Source organism: Carcharhinus amblyrhynchos, chromosome 27 (genome assembly GCF_965287045.1).
Source record: "Carcharhinus amblyrhynchos chromosome 27, sCarAmb.v2.hapA, whole genome shotgun sequence".
NCBI classification, from domain to species: Eukaryota; Metazoa; Chordata; class Chondrichthyes; order Carcharhiniformes; family Carcharhinidae; genus Carcharhinus; species Carcharhinus amblyrhynchos.
This window is the reverse complement of record NC_137350.1, coordinates 26,254,095-26,275,945: the sequence shown is the minus strand read 5'-3', so window position 1 is coordinate 26,275,945 and position 21,851 is coordinate 26,254,095. Positions and strand designations below refer to the sequence as shown.

The 21,851-nt window shown below is 42.8% G+C and overlaps 1 protein-coding gene across 1 annotated transcript; it reads left to right on the top strand.

Moving 5' to 3' along the window:
• LOC145359223 (uncharacterized) lies at window positions 1-20,761 on the top strand. Its single transcript, XM_080213706.1, has 6 exons — window positions 1-343; window positions 3,787-3,967; window positions 9,323-9,426; window positions 11,912-15,124; window positions 18,252-18,463; window positions 20,442-20,761. Exons 2-6 carry the CDS (start codon window positions 3,793-3,795, stop codon window positions 20,509-20,511), a joined length of 3,774 nt encoding a protein of 1,257 aa, XP_080069832.1. The 5' UTR covers window positions 1-343; window positions 3,787-3,792; the 3' UTR covers window positions 20,512-20,761.
• Window positions 20,762-21,851: the final 1,090 nt, after the last annotated feature.

The following is a 21,851-nucleotide window of genomic DNA, read 5'->3' as shown; positions in this document are numbered from 1 at the left end:
AGGAGGGAGGTGGGTAGATGCAGAGCAGTAAGAGGTAGGAATCGGATGTCTCCGGAACTTTGGCTGAAGTTTTGACCCTTTGAACACCCCAGAAACTTTTCTTAGTGAAGAGCGGGGGAAACCGAGGGACTGATACAAATAAATTGAAAGGGGAGGTGGGGATAGCCAGGGTGCAGGGGACGGATGTTAGTTTCAGTCTGACACACGGGCAATGGCTGAAATTGATTGTAATCTTTACACTGAAAGACGGATCTGTCTGCTGTGAAGGAGGCCTCGCCAGCGCTGAAGGAGCCATCCCACTTCTACAAGCCCATACATCTTCCAGCCTTGTTTAACCCAACAGGTGATTCTGCCCCGAAAGGAGTATTTTTTAAAATCTTTCAAGGTGTCATATGATTTTATTCTAATTGTGTAATCTAATATTGGTAATTAATGTGTAATCTCAGTATTTAACACTGGGTTGTTGGCTCTTTTGCAAGCTCAGGGGGGAGCAAAAGGCGACGTTTAGTTTTTTTGATTGGTTTACGAGACCCCTCCCCAACCCCGCACCCACTTCCCCTTCAGGGCGACCCGATAGAAGTTTACCAAATTACGAGAGGCGCGGGTAGAATGGATAGTCCTTTTCCCAGGGTGGGAGTCTCAATTACTAGGGAACGTAGGTTTACGGTAAAAGGGGGGAAGTTTAAAGGAGATAATGTGGGGCAAGTTTTTTTTACACAAAGGGTGGTAAGTGCCAAGAATGTGTTGCCAGAGGAGGTGGTAGCAGCAGATACAGTAGCACTGTTTAAGAGGCATATTAATAGATATATGAATGGGCAGGGAATAGAGGGATACAGACTGTGTAGAGGCAAAAAGTCTTTAGTATAGAAAGGCATCATCTGTTGGTGCCTGTTTGGAGGGCCGAAGGGCCTGTTCCTGTTCTTTCTTTGTCATGTGTGTACCATAGTTGAGTACACATATTACACAGCCCAATCCAGAACCTGCATTAATCAGCCAGAGCGCTTTCAGATCCCATCATGGTTATTTGAATTAGTTTTTAAAATGTAGGCAGAGAAAATGTTGGCATAGTGGGGGGAAAAAAAAACCCAACTGCTTCGATAATGTCCTTCTGCTTTCATTGCTTGTGTTCAGGGAAGGAAATCTATCACCCTCATCCTGTCTGGCCTCAGTGAGACTCCAGGTTCACACCAATTCCCTCTGGAGTGGTCAAGATAGCTTCACAATCAGGGCAATGAGTGATGGGTAATAAATGGCAGCGATGACCAAATCCTGACAATGCGAAAAAGCAACTTGGTAAACAGCTACTAGATTTTCATTTGTAACAGGATTAGCAATTCCTTATCAAGCGGCATGATGATACAGTGGTTAGCACTGCTGCCTCACTGATCCTGGTTCAATTCCAGCCTTGGATGATTGACTGTGTGGAGTTTGCATGTTCTCCCTGTCTGCATGGGTTTCCTCCGGGCACTCCGGTTTTCTCCCACACTCCAAGGATTGTGCGGGTTAGGTGGATTAGCCAGGGCAATTGCCCCTTAGTTTCCAAAGATGTTAGGGGGACAGTGGGATAAATACATGGGATTACAGGTAAACCTGGGTATGAGTTGGTGCAGGCTCGAAGGGCCAAATGGCCTCCTCCTGCACTGTAAGGATTCTATTCTATGCTTCTTGAGCTATTTAGTTGTATGTAATTAATCTGAAGCAAGGGATAAATAAACAATTATATCAAAAGAAAAATGTAAATCTAACCAAAAAGGAACATATTGAAAAGAGATCAGTGTTTACAGTAGAGAGCCTTCATCGACATCAGTATTTACCCTCCTGGCAGGTTTGCTAAGTATGTCACCATCTTCTGTTCTTGTTTTTAATCTACACATAAGTCCTATTGGAACTAGTCCTGTCAAATACAATAAGTTGAACCACATCTCAAAATGCCAATGTAAAGTTGGAAGATAAACCATTGAAGTTTGGATCGTTGTGGTAACTGTTGCACTTAGAATCATACAAAACTCACAGCACAGGACACCATTTCACCTGATGTGGAGATGCCAGTGTTGGACTGGGGTGGGCTCAGTAAGAAATCTCACAATACCAGGTTAAAGTCTAACAGGCTTATCTGGAATCCAGCCACCCTGATGAAGGGACAGCGCTCCAAAATAACCTGTTGGACTGGTGTTGTGAGACTTATTACTCTGCCCATTTGACCTGTCGTGCCCCTTTGAAGGAGCAGCTGTGATTATTCCCGTATCCCCTATTTCTGTCCCTGTAGCCCAGTACATTCCTCATCCTCAGGAACAGTCCAACATTTTCAAATTATTTCTGGAATCTGCTTCTACCATCTTTTCAGCCAGAGCCTTCCAGATCTTGGCGATTCTTGAGTGGAAAAAATATTGTCCTCATCTAGATCCTTTTCACTGATTTTTCAACATATGGTTATTGACCCAGTCACCAGACGGCATATTTTTTCTCTTATCTACTCCCATCAAAATCTTTTGACATCTTGAAAATGTATTAGGTCACCTGTTATCTTCTCTTTTCCGAGGGAACTTTTCCAACCTCTCCCTCACAGCCGAAGCCCTTCATCCCTGCTTAATATCCTGATAAATTCATCTACATTGTGAATATCGGAGACTTGAGAGTTGTCATATGAAAGTCGCCATAGGCCTAGATGACCACTGGTTGCTCTCTGCTTTGAGGGGAAAAGCTGACTTGTGATGATTTTAACCTGAGGGTCACCAGACCGTAGATTATGGGCAAGGTTGAGAAGATGGGGCCTTCATGAATAACCTCAGTGTGTATGGGAATTGAGCCACGCTGTTATCATAGAATCCCTACAGTAGTGAAGGAGGCCATTTGGCCCATCATGTCTGCACTGACCACAATCCCACTCAGGCCCTATCCCCATAATCCCATGCATTTACCTTATCTAGTCCTCCTGACACTAAGGGTCAGTTTAGCATAGCGAACCCACCTAACCTGCGCATCTTTGGACTGTGGGAGGAAACCGGAGCATCCAGAGGAAACCCACGTAGATATGGGGAGAATGTGCAAACTCCACACAGACAGTGACCCAAGCCGGGAATCAAACCTGGGCCCCTGTTGCTGTGAGATAGCAGTGCTAACCACTGTGCTACCGTGCAATCCCCAAAATCAATGTCAGGAGTGGGAGTGAACTGTTGGCATCGCTTCACATTATAAACCAGTCGTCCTGCCAACTGAGCTAACCGACCAATGTCATTAGATGTCAAATGAGCCCCATGGTGGAATGAGTGACGTTCAGCATGAGTCCTCTAATTTTTTTATCATTGTCTAAGCCACAGTATTATCATGAATGGCGGTACTTGAAACATAGTGCCTATCCTTCCTCATAGTAAATTGACCAATAGTCAGCCTTGAAACCTTACCCAGCAACTAACAGCAGCCAGAGCTTAATCATTGTTAAATAAATGCCAAACTGACTTCAAGAACCTGCTTCTGCTCATAATCTGTGTTGAGTAGAAGACTTGAAGAAAGTAGCGTGCATCAATATAGCATCTTATCTGGATAGGTACATGAGCAGACAGGGAATAGAGGGATACAAACAGCTAATCTAGATAGGACAGTGTGATTGGCGCAGGGTTGGAGGGTCGTAGGGCCTGTTCCTTTGCTGTTCTTTGTATTTCATGTCTCTGGGACGACCCAGCGCACTTTGGAGTGAATTAAGTACTTGTAAAACATAGCCCAGTTTGTGATGTAGGAAATCGAAGCATTCCTTTTCTTTTAGATGTTAACAAAATATTTTCTTTGCAGTTTAAAATGGATAGAACCATTAAGGTGTCTGCTCTGCCCACGGGCGTTTCCAAACAGAGCCTTGAAGACAAACTCATGATTCATTTTTTACGGTCCAAGAATGGTGGCGGTGAGATAATAGATGTACTGTTCCCGCCCGAATCGCCGACGTCTGCTCTCATTATCTTCGAAGATGCAGAAGGTAAAGGAGAAAATTCTAGCAAAGGGAGATGAGCTGAAAGGGATCAAGGGTATGGGGTGGGGTGGGGAGGGGAGGTGGCGGATCAGGATATTGAGTTCAATGATCAGCCATGTTCATAATGAATGGTGGAGCAGGCTCGAAGGGCCGAATGGCCTCCTCCTGCTTCTATTTTCTATGTTTCTAAAACTGTGGTGAACTGAACTTGAGCAGACGATTGGCACCTGCAATACTAAGGTGTTTGGTGTTGTTCGTCATGGTCATACCACCCGCAGACTTGCCCAGACTTTTTACTTGAGCAGTTAGAACATAGAACATTACAGCGCAGTACAGGCCTTTCGGCCCTCGATGTTGTGCCGACCAGTGAACATAAGAAATAGGAGCAGGAGTAGGCCATCTAGCCCTTCGAGCCTGCCCCGCCATTCAATAAGATCATGGCTGATCTGTTGCGTCTCAGTTCCACATTCCCGCCCTCTCCCCATAACCCTTAATCCCCTCTTATCAAAAACCCATCAACCCGCATCTTAAAAATATTTAGCGAGGCAGCCTCCACCACTTCAACGGGCAGAGAATTCCAGAGATTCACCACCCTTTGAGTGAAGAAGTTCCTCCTCAACTCCGTTCTAAACTGCCCCCCCTTTATCTTGAGGCTGTGCCCCCTAGTCCTACTATCCTTTCTGAGCGGGAAGAGTCTCTCCACCTCTATCCTATCCATCCCATTCATCATCTTATACGTCTCAATGAGATCTCCCCTCATTCTTCTAAACTCTAACGAGTACAAGCCTAGTTTATTCAGCCTCTCCTCATAGCTCAACCCCCTCAACTCCGGCATCAGCCTAGTAAACCTCCTCTGCACTCCTTCCAAGGCCAAAATATCCTTGCGTAAGTACGGCGCCCAAAACTGCACACAGTACTCCAGCTGCGGCCTCACCAATGCCCTATACAGCTGCAGCAAGACCTCCCTACTTTTATATTCAATCCCCCTCGCTATGAAGGCCAGCATCCCATTCGCCTTCCTGACCACCTGCTGCACCTGCAAGCTGTGGAACCAATCTAATGACCCTCTAACCTAAACGATTCCTAAACTAGTTCTCTCCTCTCCCTGGCGTTCACTCCCAGAGTCACATCCCCATCTTCAACCAGCTCCCTCCTTTTCCATCCATCTTCCTGCACTGAGCTCTGCAATTCCAGCATTTTCAGTTTATTATTGCAGGATTCCAGCACTCGCACAGTTCCTTTTCTTTCTACTGATCTAGACCCCGAGATTATTATTACCAAGTATATCCACTGATCTAAACCCAGACCTTTACCAAGTATAATAATTCTTGTTCACCAGATTGGTGAAAAACAACAGCGTGTTTATTTACAGGTAAAGGCTGTGTGGAGGCTTGCAGCCTCATGGCTGCAGCCAGCTCCCAAGAAGGTTCTGGAACTTGAAACCAACCAGGGTGATTCCCTCACCCAGCACCCCAGTTAGTTCCCCGGGTCATGTGACCCTTTGCAGATTGATGCTAAAGGAACAATGACCATACAATGGTTATCGGCCAATGAGGTCTATGTTGTTATCGGAATTGTGAGCATAGATTGGTGCTTTTAATTACTACTCCCGTTAAGTCTATCACTTTTTGCATAAATAAAATCTGAATTATCCGGTAAGTTGAATTAAGCAGTTTTAAAGAAAAGCGATGGGGGATTTTTATGTACTGTACAGGTTCAATTTGAATGATCAGTTAAATTCAATTAAGCAACTTCAGATTACAAGGAATGGACTCCATATTCATTAATGTCACAAGTAGGCTTACATCAACACTGTGATGAAGTTACTGTGAAAATCCCCTGGTCGCCATACTCTGGCACCTGTTCGGGTACACTGAGGGAGAATTTAGCATGGCCAATGCAGCTAACCAGCCCATCTTCCCAACTGTGAGTGGAAACTGGAGCACCCAGAGGAAACCCACACGGACACGGAGAAGGTGCAGACTCAGCAGAAACTGTAACCCAAGCTAGGAATCGAACCCGGATCACTGTGAGGCAGCAGTGCTAATCACTGTGCCACAGTGCTGCCCATCTGAAGCAAATGTTGATTCTGAGTAATGGGGTCCAGCGTTGTCTTAGAAGGCAGTCCAGACATTTTCCCACCTGGATGGGAAGCCCTAGGAGATGAGGGAGCTGGCTTCAGAGCAGGATACTGCGGAAAAGCCTGAGAGTAGCGGGGGCAGATCTAGAACAGGATACAGGAAGTCCTCGGATTTGTGAAACAATTGCTTCCTGAAAACCATGTCGTAAGTTGTGATATTGTAACCCATAACTGATTTTCCCTGAAGAACAATGTTATGGGGGAATTGGTTCCTGAACCAAGACCTGATACACTACTTCCAGTAAAATAACCAGAATTTGGTACCCAATCAATTTTGAACAGTAATATAGCAACATTAGTGTATTTATTGACAAAAAAATAGAAATGCATGTATTGCATAGTACTGTACAGTAATTTACTGTAATGTACAGTGTCATAGAGTCAGAGAGGTTTACAGCATGGAAACAGGCCCTTCGGCCCAACTTGTCCATGCCACCCATTTTTTAAACCCCAGTTGCCCACATTTGGCCCATGTCCCTCTATACCCGTCGTACCCATGTAACTATGTAAATGCTTTTTAAAAGACAGAATTGTACCCGCCTCCACTATTACCTCTGGCAGCTTGTTCCAGACACTCTCCACCCTCTGTGAAAAAATTGCCCCTCTGAATACTTTTGTATCTCTCCCGTCTCACCTTAAATCTATGCCCTCTAATTTTAGACTCCCCTACCTTTGGGAAAAGATATTGACTATCTAGCTGATCTGTGCCCTCATTATTTTATAGACCTCTATAAGTTCACCCCTCAGCCTCCTCTGCTCCAGAGAGAAAAGTCCCAGTCTATCCAGCCTCTCCTTGTAACTCAAGTCCCGGTAGCATCCTAGTAAATCTTTCCTGCAATCTTTCTAGTTTAATAATATCCTTTCTATAATGGGTGAGCAGAATTGCATACAGCATTCCGAGTGTGGCCGTAGCAATATCTTGTACAACTTCAACAAGACATTCCAACTCTTGTTGCTTGTACGTTCCCCACAAAAAGCATAGACAAGTTTTAAGCCTTCGTTTTTCTTCACCATTTTTGGGCTCAGCAAACTTTTCTGCCATTATTACTGGCAAAGAAACCAAATTTTAAGGAAGAGTTTGGAAAAACAAAAGTTCACCAAGTGCCGTAAAAATGTGCTGGAACAGCGACTGATGCCGCGTCACTGGCACTGGTTTCGTAAAGTTGAAACAGTGGATAGGATTTTCCATCCGCGCTTGCCCCAAGACCGAGGTCAATGCACCTTTGCGTGGTCCGTGTCCCCCTGCTGCAATTCCTGTGGCGGGCGGGACGAGAAAATTCCGCCCAGGATGGCAATCTGTAAACGTCATTTATTGGCGTACATTTTCCACTCCGCCCACTGCAGAAGTATCACGGGCGGGATGGAAAATTTGACGGACCGTTTAAAGGTCTGTTGATCTCTGGCGGGAATTTCCACCATGTTGGATGGAAACAATATCCTCTGGAACATCAGAAAGTAGCAAGGCCGGTGATAATGGCATGAATTAAAAGGTCATTAGATCTAGGATTAATTAAAATAAAGTTGTGAGATTTAATTTTTTAAATGGTCTTATGGCCCATAGCAAATCAGCATAGCTTTGCCTGAATCGACAGTCTGGTCCTGTCCATGATTTTTATCCTGCTACTGAAATAGTCGTCACTTTTTTTTTAAGATGAGCATTCATCAGACCTAGTTATGTTGCCCACCTGTAGTGCACTGTTAAAATTACCTTAAAGTTTACTACTTTGTGCCTAACACCATTACACAGAATTTTATAGCACAGAAACAGGCCATTTGGTCCAACTGATGATTACTGGTGGTTATGCTCCACACGAGACTCTTGTCACCTTACTGCATCTCATTCTACCTGACATATCCTTCCACTCCTTCATCTCCTGTACATATTGTGTTAAATTTACATAGAGACTCAACAATACACCAGATGGATATTTAACAGAGGTTAGAATAAGCCTGGGGAGACTGCATTGTGCTCTACGTTGCAAGATCATAAGAGGTATGAGCAGAAGTAGGCCATTCAGCCCTCTGCTCCATCATTCAAGAAAATCATGTGACCTGATAATCCTTATCTCTACTTTGCCACCTGATTCTCATAACCCTCGAATTCCTTGCAGGTTAACAAATCTATCTAAGACTTGAATTTAACAATCCAGCCTCTACAGTTTTCTGCAATAAAGAATTCCACAGATTCACTACCCTTTGGGAGAAGAAATTCCTCCTTATCTCTGTCTGAAGTGGGCGACTCCTTACCCCTGAGATTATGTTCTCTGGTCCTAGACTTTCCCACAATGGGAGACAACCTCTCAGCATCTACCCTGTCAAGTCCCCTGAGAATTCTGTATGTCTGGGTAAGGTCACCTCTCATTCTTCTAATCTCCAATGAGTATAGGCCTAACCTCCCCTCATAAGAAAATCTTTCTATAACCGGGATCAACCCAGTGAACCTGTACTGCCTCCAATACCTGTATTCTTTTCTTTAGCTAAGGGGACCAAAACTGTTCACAGTACATTTAACATTTGACTATATTGAATAAGTGAATGCCTTCATACTGTGTGGTATGCAATGTGGCAGTTTTGTGGTATTGGTGACTGAATTAATACCTGTGATTATTATTAGAAGCCCTGTATTCTTCCAGCTGCAGTAAAATATCATTTTTGTGATATTGTTTCAAAGTGGAAAAGACCTGAATCCTTTCAACATTTGGGTTACTCAGATGTGGCAATGCACAACATTTTTCTGTCCTGTTGTGCACTGACTTGGAGTTGACCAGAAGAGCACTGAGTCTGGAAGTGGCAGAGGACAGGATTAGGATTTCAGGGTCACGGAGGTGGAGATTGATGGTCTTTGTGATGAAGAGGACATGGGAATGAAAAACCCAGTTCAGGGATTAAGTAGGATGCTGAAACTGGAAACAGCCTGGGATAGTGGCTGGAGAAAGGGGTGGAACTGATGGAGAGTAGGATTTAAGGAGGTGGATGATGATGGGGAAAAGATGTCCATGGTCATCTTTGCTCTTAAAGATGCTTCTAAAGTATTGCTGGTTTGGTGGGGTTTGGGGAGTGAGATATTCCCTTCTCAAGGAATAATGGGTTCCAGGATGACAGGAACCCAAATGTTTATTTACGATGTCCTATTTAGTGGTCTGGTCAACAGCTGACAATTTCATTCATGTATACAGACTTGTGGTATTAACTGTAACAAATCTTTTCTGCTTTTTACTCAGTGGCTCAGAGGGTTCTCAGAGTTGAAAGTCACGTTCTTGAAATTAACGGGGGACATCATAAGCTAAAAGTGGAACCAGTTTGTACTGAGATCAAAGTTGATCAGGTAACCAATGGATTATTTGAATATTCTCAAAATCTAGGATATTCTGTACATATTTTATGAAGAATGTAGAACGTATGATCTTGTGACCTGATGATTTTTTAAATTCATTCTTGGGAAAATCAGTTGAATGACGAGCCTATGTTTATAATGTTTTGCAAGGCCGAAGAAGGAACAGCTGTTATAATTAGTGGGATTTTTTTTAATTCAACCGTGGACATGGCTGGCCAGCATTTATTGCCCACGTCTAGTTGGAGAGGACATGAGAAGGGTGGGAGAGAAACTTGAAAGAGGTATCGGTTGAGAGCAAAGTCAGAAAGAGGGCAGTTGAGAGTCAACCATGTTGCTGTGGTTCTGGAGTCACGTATAAGCCAGGACAGGTAAGGACGGCAGATTTTCTTTTCTAAAAGACATTATTGAACCAGATGGGTTTTTCTGACAATTGGCAATGGTTTCATGGTAATCAGTAGATTCTTAATTTTAGATATTTTTATTGAATTCTGCTGTAGTGGGATTTGTACCTGGATCCCCAGAACATTAACTGAGTTTCTGGATTAATAATCCAGCGATAATACCACTAGGCCATTGATTCCCCCGTGGTGAGCACTTGTGATGAGCAGATTGAAGATTTGGATTTTGCGTCTGGGTTACAAGATAGTTCTGTGAAACTTATTCCACTTGTAATGAGCACATTCAGCCGAAATCTAAAAATTTTACTAAAAATTTTAGTAAATGCGACCCATTTATTATAGCAATTAGATGATAAATAGCAAATATACTTGAAAATGTTTGTGAGAATATTTTCTGATTTCTGTTACACATTAGTTTATGAATCAAAGCTGAGACCTTCTGTACAAACAACTGCGAATTAGTTTTGAATTGTGACATTAGTTGTGTATATCTTGAATCATGACTGCTTGCTCAATTTATTATACTGTTACTTTTTGTTGAATTAAATTAGATCGCAAAGGATGCCATTTTATATTTAGCTGTAAGCAATCAAATAAATCGTTGCAATTTCTGTATTTTTTTAAAAGACATATTGTCTTATGTCCACATTTATACCGCAAACTGGATACTTATGAGCATGTAATCCCAGAGCATGATGAATGTGTGGAATTCACTACCAAAGAAAGTAGTTGAGGCCAAAACGTTGTGAGATTTCAAGAAGAAATTAGACATAGCTCTTGGGGCTAAAGGGATCAAGGGACATGGGGGGAAAGGGGGATTAAGATATTAAATTTGACAATCAGCAGTGATCAAAATGAATGGTGGAACAGGCTTGAAGGGTCCAATGGCCAACTCCTGCTTTTAGTGCCTATGTTTACAACCTCGTTCCAGCAGAAATGCAGTAATGTGTCACAAACGTTTTCAGTTGTGAATATGGCTAAGGAAGTAGGTCAGCTCAGTTGGCTAGAGTTTAAGATTTTTTTAAGTTTATTTATTAGTGTCACAATAGATAAACACTGAAACGAAGTTACTGTGAAAATCCCCTAGTCGCCACACTCCGGCGTCTGTTCGGGTACATAGAAAACATAGAAATGTAGAAAAACTACAGCACAATACAGGCCCTGCAGCCCACAAAGTTATATTGTAGCCTGAGCATCCCTCGTACAATGAGGATGCTTCTAGAGAGAGAAATGCGGATACAGCCATTTCTACTGCAACTATCAAATTAAGTATGACGCGCTAATATGGGGACTGAATTATGTCAGCAGCACCTTGACCTCTAACTGCATCTGAAGACTACATCTGATTTCGATCATCTGCCACAGGAAATTGACTAGTAGGCATTCTTTGAATTTTATTCCAAATATTCACAATTATACAACACATCACATTTCACATATCTGCTCTTTACATACATACCGTAGATCACAGGGTAAATATTGACTTGGCATATAAGATGACCCCTTTTTTAGCTTCAAAAGTCATGGTTTGCATATAATTAGCATAGAGGTCAAATCCCCACCCCCTCCTTCCCCTTTCAACCATAACATGCTTGCCTCATGGTAGTTTTTTAAAAGTTTATTTATTAGCCACAAGTAAGGCTTACATTAACACTGCAATGAAGCTACTGTGAAATTCCCCTAGTCGCCGGTTGGGGTTAATACACCTACCCAGCACGACTTTCAGACTGTGGGAGGAGCACCCGGAGGAAAGCTACACAGAGATGGTGAGAAAATGCAGCTTCCATACAGACAGTGACCCAAAGCTGGAACTGAACCCCAGGTCCCTGTGAGGCAGTAGTGCTAACCACTGTGCCACCGTGCCACCCATATGGTTTTTCTTTGACGCTCCGCTGAAATACCAATTTTGTTTAAGTGGGGTTAGCAGAATATACTCTTGATTATTTAAGTGGATGTGTTTTGATGAAATATTTAAAGCGACACAGTTACAATACAGTTTGCATGTGCAGATGGACCTTTTCAGACTCAATTACTTGTTGTAGAACGAAACCAGTAATTATTAAAAAATTTTCTTGCAGGTGATCCACCATGTCTCCATGACAATAGATTATGGAAAACTCCAAGGTGGAATGACGTTAATGAGACATTTTCAGAAGGCACATAGGGATATCCAGTTTAGTTTCGAACAGAAAACCGAACAGTGCAATGTCGCCGGAACATTTTCCGCCATACAGGAACTGAGTGGACAAATTCATCGTTTGCTCAATTTAAACCCCAACCAAACCAATGGTGACTCTTATCGAGCTGAGCAGCACCATCATGGTGGCTCCCAAAACAGTGCTCTAGTTAGTCCGAGCCAAATTGCTCTGAAATCAAACGCAGAGTCCAGTGCCGAGGGGAAGTGTGTGAAATTGCAGACTAAAACCAGAGAGCGAGGCTTTGCACGTGATAGTGTTAGAAAGGACACCAATCTGCAACAAGGCAGTGAGAGACAGACTAGGAATTTTGAAGATTACACTTTATTGATGGATTCTGACATTTACAGGTATATTCAGAAATTTTATAAAGACGCGTATCAAGATATTCTGCATCAGCATTTTGTGAAAGTGTTGGATTTTACCAGCGAAGATATCACCACCTTAATTTTACAAGAGGCTTCCGATTGTTCAGACAGCAAAGTATCACTGCCCCAAGCACACCAGGAACTTTCTAAACTCTACCAAGATTTTGAATTCAGGCTCCGCAAGGAACAGATTAACAAGAAAGACATAACTCCCGATGTCACTGTCCTGCAGAACATCTACACCAACCTTCAGGTGCAGTTCCCCAAAATAAATTTCAATGAAAACGAAAACTACTTTTACCTCGTGGGCACTTCAGATGATTGCTCTCTGGCTAAGAAATTTCTACAGGATCTGAAGGAAGAACTGGCAGTCAGATCTCGGAAAGGAAAGCGTCAAAGTTCAAGCAGAAACTCTGAGAGTCGGCGAGCTAGTATCAGCAGTATACCCCAGCCTTTGCGAGATGTCAATGATCACCTTGAGCCAGTGGGAGTCACAAAGACAGATGCCAAGAAAGATCACAAATTGGCTCCAACCTTCAGCAGTCTAGGGGAAAATGTCAGTCCTTTGAAGACAGGAAGCAGTCTAGCTGAAGGCGACTTAATTCTAAAATCTGAGCAAGCAGCTAGTAGCTTTATGACAGGTTATCGTAATGAGACTAGCCTGCAGGATACTGAGTATCAATTGAATTCAGAGATGCCACAAAAGACCAGGCGTAGTGTGACTGGCAATGAGATGTTTACATCTGCTGGTGAGGCACTATCTAGTGGAGCAGGTGGGTCTGTTGTACCCAAGAAAGCTGGGGAAGACCCTCATGTTAAGACGTACAAAGACTTTTTGGTATTAAGTGGTCAGCCCAAGGAACTCAAGAGCCCTGACAAAACGGGTGATGACATTCTGTTCAGGGGACACGAAGGTTCTTCAATTGTTGGCACAAACAAAGGAGACAAAATTTTCCAGAATGCCAAAAGTAACAAAGCACACGGTCCCATCAAACCATATCACTTTGAAACATCAGCCGGTACCCTATTTCACCAGGAATATCTGCTTGGCCACACACAGACTCTCCAGCCTATGACCACTACCCTAGGTTCAGAAGGTCATAAACCACCTCTGAGAAGAACCAACAGCTTTTCTGAATTCTCAAAGTCAAAGCATTCCAGAGATTTTGGCAACAGTTTCCAAGGACCGCCCAAAGTCAGTCCAGTAGAACAAGTGCATTTCACTGAAGAGTTCCCAGTGGAGTCCATTATATGGTCCTACCTGAGGGACATCTATGATGCTACCATTAGAAACATTAGTACCAAAACTGAAGTGGTGATGAATGAACAGACCCAGGGAGACATAACAATCATTAAATTAACAGCGTTGAATAAAGCCAATATCACAGCTGCCAGGCAGGAGATTTTGTCACTCCACACCTTGGTAATGAAGCATTTGATTCAACAGTTTGTTTCATTCGCAGATCTTGGCATTGAGGATCACAGAGCAGTGGAGAGGTGGCACAACTGTCTGAAAAACAAGTTTCCAGAAGTAAAATTCATTGTAGCACAAACAGGTTTCAGAATTGTTGGCACTTATGAACATTGCATGAAAGTAATAGAAACATTTAAGCCCAATTTGAAAGATCCATTTTCCGCCTCAGATGTAGACTCCATCTCAGCTTCTAATCCGTACTCGTTCATCAGCACTGAGGGAAAGGACTTTAGCAAATCCGCAGAACGTTCTCCATTACTGGGTCAGAGTCTTCATGGTGGGAAGAAGCCAAATGGCTTCCACACTCCAGCGCATCAGGCGGATGAGGCCAGTCCGAAAAAAGGGGCAAAAACAAGAGAAGAGCAGCCTTTATTTCAGTCAGAGAGAGAACTGACTGAAGCTGCAGGTTACAGGAAAGGGGCAGGAATTCCCAAAAAGAACTGTCATTCTCAGTCAGATATGGAAGAGGAGGAGAGTCAAAAGAATAAGAAAACATGTTCCAATGAGAACAATGGCCCAGCGTCAAGTTCAAGGCAAGAACTCAATCCACTTGTGGATCAGAAGAAATCAGCAAAACCTTTTGAGGAACACAGTGGTCCTGGGTTCCTTCATGACCAAGCTGATTATAAAAGTCAGAAGATGATCAAGCAGATTGGAGATGGAGAGGGAGTCAAGGCAAAGAAGGCTTTGCCTGATAAATTCAATTTTATAGCCAACAGGTTGGGGAAAGAAAGCCACTGGTACAGTAGAGAGGACGGTTTGCACTGCAGTAAACTGGACGGCGGCACACAGTCATTACCCGTGTTTTCTTACACCAGTACGTCGGTGCCGCAACACAACAGAGATGGTCCACACACCTCGGAGTCAGCTACAAATTCAGGAGACCAAACACAAGGAAAATACGCACAGCAGCAGCAGGATGAGGGTAGCATGACAGCTTCACAAGACAGGCAAACCTTGAGAAATTCCCAGCAAAATCAACCCAGAAGTCCAGCCGTGGGACTGGATGCACAGGAGCTAAACAGACCTTGCAGCAGCTGTAAGAAAAATGCTTGGTTATTAAAGTCGGACTGCGGTCACAGTTTGTGTAAGGAATGTCGCCCAAATTCAGAGTCATTTTGTCCAGCGTGCGACAAAAACCCAAACCAGTGCCTGGGCACCATGAAGTGGACAACCGTGAACATCAATTTAGGCGGCAGTTCTAAAGACATGGCCTTGAAAATAACCTATCACATCCCTGATGGTATCCAAAGGGTAAGTAGTTCTGCCCAGTTAAGAAGTGCTAATGGTAATGGGTGACAGGTTGGTCTTCTATCTCTTTAGTCAAATTTATGCTTCTAGTTTGTCTGGTGATAGCTTATTGAGGAATGCCAGCTGGTAAATGGGCAGTATAGATGCCGGCAGCACATGTTATGTTCCACCTGTTTTTCATTAAATTACTGTTCGCTTCAATCCCAGTCTCCAACATTTAACAATGATTGGACTTGCTTCCTGTGCATTTAGAATACACATTCGAACAGTAGCTGCTCCTGTACAGCACAGAACTCAGTTTATGGTTGTTACAAATATTCCTGTTTCAAACACCATCTTGGATTTAAGGTACCTCGCAAAAGATAAGCTTTCTTAATCAGCTTTGTCAAAAATGTACCTTTTCCATCATGGGCAGTTCCTGTTTGTTAGCTAGTGCAAACAAAGAAAATTACAGCGCAGGAACAGGCCCTTCGGTCCTCCTGCACCGACCACTCTGCCAGACTGAACTAAAACCCCCTTCCCTTCCAGGGACCATATCCTTCCATTCCCATCCTATTCATCCAATATTTGTTAAGGTGCCCCTTAAGAATCACTATCGTATCTGCTTCCACGACTTCCCCCAGCAAAGAGTTCCAGGCACCTACCACCCTCTCTGTAAAAAATTTGCCTTGTACATCTCTTTTAAACCTTGTCCCTCACACCATTAACCTTATGCCCCCTAGTAATTTCCATCCTGGGAAAAAGCTTCTGACTCACCTCTCTGTCCAAGCCCCTCATAATCTTGTGGACGTCTATCAGGTCGCCCCTCAACCTTTGTCATTCCAGTGAAAACAAACCAAGTTTTCTCAGCTCTCCTCCTAGCTAATGCCCTCCATAATCAGGCAAGGCAGTTCAAGGCAAAACCTGTGTATACTCAGGAGCAACGGGATGAAAATACTGCTGATGAAAGTGATGACACTTTATTGTTTTCTCATCTGATGTGAGCATTGCTGGCAAAGGCCAGTGTTTATTACCCATCCCTAATCGCCCCTGAGGTAGTGATGGTAAGCTGCCTTTTTGAACTGTTGCAGTTCATCTGAAGTAGGTCCATCCACAGTGCTGTTTAACTCCACAACAGTTGAGGGACAGCAATAAAGTTCCAAATCAGAATAGTGTGTGTTATGTATGTAGTTGGGATATTATGTCCCTTTAAGATAGCAGGTCATGTGACCCAGGGAACACGTTCCACCCAGGATGCAGCTTGCGGGGGAGTCAGTATTGGACCGACTGTGCAGCTGTTAAAACATTCAATAATCCATTCCTTGTTTGAATTATACTGATCTATCTCATGGTCTTCCTATTTTTTTAAATTGATTTGTGGGACATGGCCATCACTGGCTGTGGGTATGCCGGCGTTGGACTGGCGTAAACACAGTAAAAAGTCTGACAACACCAGGTTTTAGTCCAACCTATTTATTTGATAATATACTCACTAGCTTTCGGGGTCACCTGACGAAGGGGGTAACCCCGAAAGCTAGTGAGTATATTATCAAATAAATAGGTTGGACTAAAACCTGGTGTTGTCAGACTTTTTACTGTGATCACTGGCTGACCAGCATTTATTGGCCATCCCTAGCTGCCTGAAGGCAGTTGAGAGTCAACCACATTGCTGTGACTCTGGAGTGACGTGTAGGCCAGACCAGGTAAGGACGGCAGGTTTCCTACCCTAAAGGACATTAGTGAACCAGATGGGTTTTTCCAACAATCGACAATGGTTTCATGATCGTCAGTAGATTCTTAATTCCATTTATTTTTTATTGAATTCAAATTCCACCATCTGCTGTGGTGGGATTCAAACAAGGGTCCCCAGAACATTAGTTGGGTTTCTGGATTAATAGTCTAGCAATAATACCACCAGGCCATCGTCTAATTATAGTTTATAATTAGATCCAAACATAATAGTGGGAAGCTCGGAAGGGGGCTTGCATGTGGTGGTGTTTCCATGATCTGCTACCCTACCCAGTCTAGATGGTAGAGGTCATGGAGTTGTCAAAAGAGGTTGGACAAGTTGCTGCAGTGCATCTTGTAGATGGTACACATTGCTGCCACTGGCATACCTGTGGTGGAGGGAATGAACGTTCTTGGTGGTGGGTGGATGCTGATCGTGTGAAAGATTGAATAGGTTAAGACTTTATTCCCTGGAGCGTAGAAGAATGAGGGGAGATTTGATAGAGGTGCATACAATTATAGATAGAGTGAATGCAAGCAGGCTTTTTACACAGGGGCTAGGGAAGAAAAAAAAACTAGAGGACATGGGTTATGGGGTGAAGGAGGAAAAGTTTAAAGGGGATATTAAGGGGAGGTGGGGGGGGCTTCTTCACACAGTGGTGGGAGTGTGGAATGAGCTGCCAGATGAAGTGGTGAACGTGGGCTCACTTTTAACATTTAAGAAAAACTTGGACAGGTACATGGATGACAGGGGTGTGGAGGGATATGGTCCAGGTGCAGGGATATGGGACCAGGCAGAAAAATGGTTTGGCACAGCCAAGAGGACAAAAAGCCCTGTTTCTGTGCTGCAATGTTCTACAGTTCTGAGGTGAGCTGGGTAGAGTTTGTGTTGTTTCATTTTTTATTGTTGGAGCTGCATCAAGCAAGTGGGGCTTATTCCATCACACTCTGAACTTGTGCCTTGTGGATGGTGGACAGGCTTTGGGCAGGCAGGAGGCATGTTACTGTTCCCATCCTCTCACCTGCTGTTTTGTAACCAGATTGCTGATCCAATAGTGTTTCTGGTCAATGGAAAGTCAGGTGTTGATAGCCATATTGCAATGAAGAAAAATTCACTGCCAAAGCAGTGGTGCTGGAAATACCTAGCAGTCAGGCAGTGTCTATAGAGAGAGGATTATAGAAGGAGGCCAGTTGCCCCATTGAGTCTGCACTGACTATAATCCTACTCAGGCCATATCCTCCCCATAACCCCATGCACTTACCCTAGCTAGTCCCCTGATACTAAAGGGCAATTTAGCACGGCCAGTCCACCTAACCTGCATATCTTTGGAGGGATCAGTTTGAAAGTTTTGGGGTTGTGCTCCTTTACCAGAACCAGAGAAGAATATACTGCTTTGAATCCTTGTTTCTTTCTCCTTTTAAGGAATGTGATCCAAACCCTGGACAGCCATTTGAAGGAGATGTGTTTACAGCCTACTTGCCTGACAATCACACAGGAAGAAAGGTCTTAACACTGTTAGCAGCAGCCTTTAACCAAGGCCTGACCTTCCACATAGTACCAAGTCGCTCAGGATTGGCCCAAGTGAGATGGAGCAACATTCCTCATAAAACAAAGACAACTGGAGGAAGATCTCAGTAAGTCTTTTTGTTCTTTTTAAAGCTCGTACATTTGTCCCTTTGTTGCACTAAATTGATTAAATAGAATAATGTTCATCAATGCACCAAATATTTTTTTACCTCAATAAACTGATATTTCAGTTGCTAATATAATTACATGAATGAGATGGATCAGGCATCTTCATTTCTGTTTGTCCATTCATGGGACATGGGCATCACTGGCTGGCCAGCATTTATCGCCCATCCCCAGCTGCCCTTGGAGGGCAGTTGAGTCAACCATGTTGCTGTGGCTCTGGAGCCACATGTAGGCCAGACCAGTTAAGGATGGCAGATTTCCTTCCCTAAAGGACATCAGCAAACCCAATGGGTATTTCTGACAATGGTTTCAGAGTCATCAATAGATTCTTGATTCTAGATTTTTTTTATTGAATTCAACTATGTCTTAGTGGGATTCAAACCCAGGTACCCAGAACAGTAGCTGAGTTTCTGGATTAATAGTCTAGTGATTATACTACTGGGCCATCACCTCCCCATAAGTTTTCATTTTTAAAGAAGTCCTATCTTAAACATGACACCCAGCTGTTTGACACAGGAGTTCTTTTGGTGAGACCTTTGAGCGAGGACCAGCTCAGCATGTGAAAGAGGTTAGAACATGTGAATATTTCTGTCTTCACCCTTTGGAAAGTTAAAGATGTTAAACAAATCTAATTCCACAGTAATTTAAAAAGATATAAAACAGAAGATGCAGATTAACAATCCTAGAACTGGAAAAGTTAGCAAGTTTAAGCTGATAGAGGCACCAGCCTTCAGGCTGATTTGCTAAGCCAATCTTGTGTGGCAGTTCCCAGCTTTAAAACATCCAAGAGGATAAGAGGCTGGGAGAGGTCCAGATGGAACAAAAAGATTGGAGAAAGGATCTGGGCAAAAAGTTTGAGGCAAAGATGAGAGAGCAGATCCAGACATGAACAAGTTCAAAAGTACAATCCAAAGGGGAAAAACAAATCCCAAACAGAGACTAAAAGATAGGTGTTCCTGGGAAGACACAGGTGTTAGCATTGCTGTTGTGTCAGGGACCCAGGTTCAATTCCAGCCTTAGGCTGCTGTCTGCATGGAGTTTACACAGTCTCCCTGTATCTGCATGTGTTTCCTCCCACAGTCTAAAGCTGTGCAGGTTAGTTTGATTGGATATGCTAAATTGCCCCAGTATTTACCCCACAGGGATAGATTGTTGTTGGTATAGGCTTGATGGGCAGCCTCCTGCATTGTAGGGATTCTATTAAATATAAAAATTGGAAATCTCAGGAAAAACAACATCTGATTGGAGTATAAAAAGTAGGGTCAACATGCAAGAGAGAGAGATCTCTATATATGAGAAAGAACAAAGTCAGTGGTGTGAAAAGACACTGCTTTACATCCACAATTGGCCACTGTGTAATGGTGTAAACCACTAAAATCTAACTGAAGAACATTACAGCATGGGAACAGGCCCTTCAGCCTTCCAAGCCTACACTGACCATGCTGCTTAACTAAAACCTTCTACCCTTCCAGGGACCATATCCCTTTATTCCCATCCCATTCATGTATTTGCCAAGATTCTCCTCAAAACTCACTATTGTATCTACTTGTACTACCGCCCTGGCAGAGAGTTCCAGGCAACCACTGCTAATATAGTTGATTGGTCAACTAAACTATTGCTGAGTGTCATCTACTTTAGTTTGAAAAGTTTTGAACCCTGTTGAGTGCAGGAATATATAATTTTTTTAAAAACATGACCTTTAAGTGACATGGTGCTCAGTAGTGTATGACCAGAAGTGGGATAAAACATTGAGCCATTCATTTAACTGTTGCACTTTATTACTTTGTTCCAACATGCTTGTGAAGTAAAGTTAGTTTATGTCAAAATAAATATTTAACAGTCACCACCCAACTAATGCTTTGTTTAGCAAGACCAATTTTGAACAAAATTCCTTAATACCAAACATTTGTTGCTTTGCAGGAATGGTTATCCTGACTCAAACTATTTGAAGAATGTTTTGGCAGCTTTGGAGAAGTACGGCCTTCAGTGAAGTCCAAAGGGTCATACCAAAATCAGTGGAAGTAGCATTTTAATGTACATATCTTACCACATGCTTTTTTTTTAAATCCACTATTTCAGGATAGACAAATGTGCTGAAGAGAAAAAAGTGTACAAAACAGATGGCTGAGGCTGGCTTTTAGCAGAATTGTTTAGGTTTCACTAATGTCAGAATCAAAATTAGTTAAAAACGTAATTACTAGATTGTCTTTTTTTTTATAGAAAAGAATCCTGAAATTAAATTTTTGTAATATAGAAGATCCAACAATTGCTTTTGTGTTTTCTTAAAAAAAACGTTCTGGAATTAAAAGTTCTGGCTTGTCATGTGAGAAACAGTTGAGGATTCTGGGTCTGTACACAGTTTAGAAGGATGACGGTTGTGGGGGGGTGGTGCTTATTGAAATTTTCAGGAATGCTACAATGCCTGGATAGCGTGGAGAGGATGTTTTCACTAGTAGGAAAATATTAGAATCAGAGGCCACAACTTCAGGCTAAAAAAGGGACGATCCTTTAAAAGCAGAGGCAAAAAAAGGTATTTCTAAAGTGGTGAATTTGTGGAACTCTTCTGCTGCAGAAGGCTGTGGAGGCCAGGTCATTCAGTGTCTTTAAAACAGAGATGGAAAGGAAAGGCAAGAGAATGGGGATGAGAAAAGCATCAGCTATGATTGAATGGCAGAGCAGACTCAATGGGGCCAGTGGCCTAATTCTGCTCTTGTGTCTTATTGTCATCTTAATATTTTTACAAAAATTCCCAAAAGTTACTTGTGAACCTATTACATGGAAAAGGTACAAGTGAATACAAAACATGTTACATAGAGGAGGAAAAAAAAATAAAACAAATTGCTTCTGAGAGGTGAATCCTTGGAATTCTTTACCCCAGGAAGCTGCAGAGGTCAGGTCCTTACACATTTAAGGCCAAGATAGATAAATTATGGAGATAAGGCCAGAAAATGGGTGTGTGTAAAAAAAAAATATGTGGAGAAGTGGGCTTGAAGGGCTGAATGGCCTATTTGTTTCTATTTCTTATGGTCTTAAAAGTGAAAGCAAAATTAAAAAATGTACACTAATGTAGAAACTGGAATATTAAATTTAGAAAAGTGCAGGTGAGAAATCTGACATGTCACAAAAGTGGTTTTTCATAGAGCTTCTCAGCCATAACTCTGAACTTTGCATCCCATTAAAGCCCAGTTACACCTCACCTGAGCAACAGTGCAATTCAGAAGATCTTGTTTTAAAAATAGACTAACAGCAGTCACCATAGTCCCAGGTGACCAGCACACCATGATCAAAAAATAAATCCAGGTTCATACTCCAATCCCCTTATGAGGGGGT

What these genes read in the sequence shown, in the direction of transcription:
- LOC145359223 (XM_080213706.1), top strand. Translation starts at nt 3,793, where the DNA reads ATGGATAGAACCATTAAGGTGTCTGCTCTGCCCACGGGCGTTTCCAAA. An exon ending in TCCCTGATGGTATCCAAAGG is followed by an intron (nt 15,125 to 18,251) that starts GTAAGTAGTTCT and finishes TCTCCTTTTAAG; the next exon opens with GAATGTGATCCAAACCCTGG. An exon ending in ACAACTGGAGGAAGATCTCA is followed by an intron (nt 18,464 to 20,441) that starts GTAAGTCTTTTT and finishes GTTGCTTTGCAG; the next exon opens with GAATGGTTATCCTGACTCAA.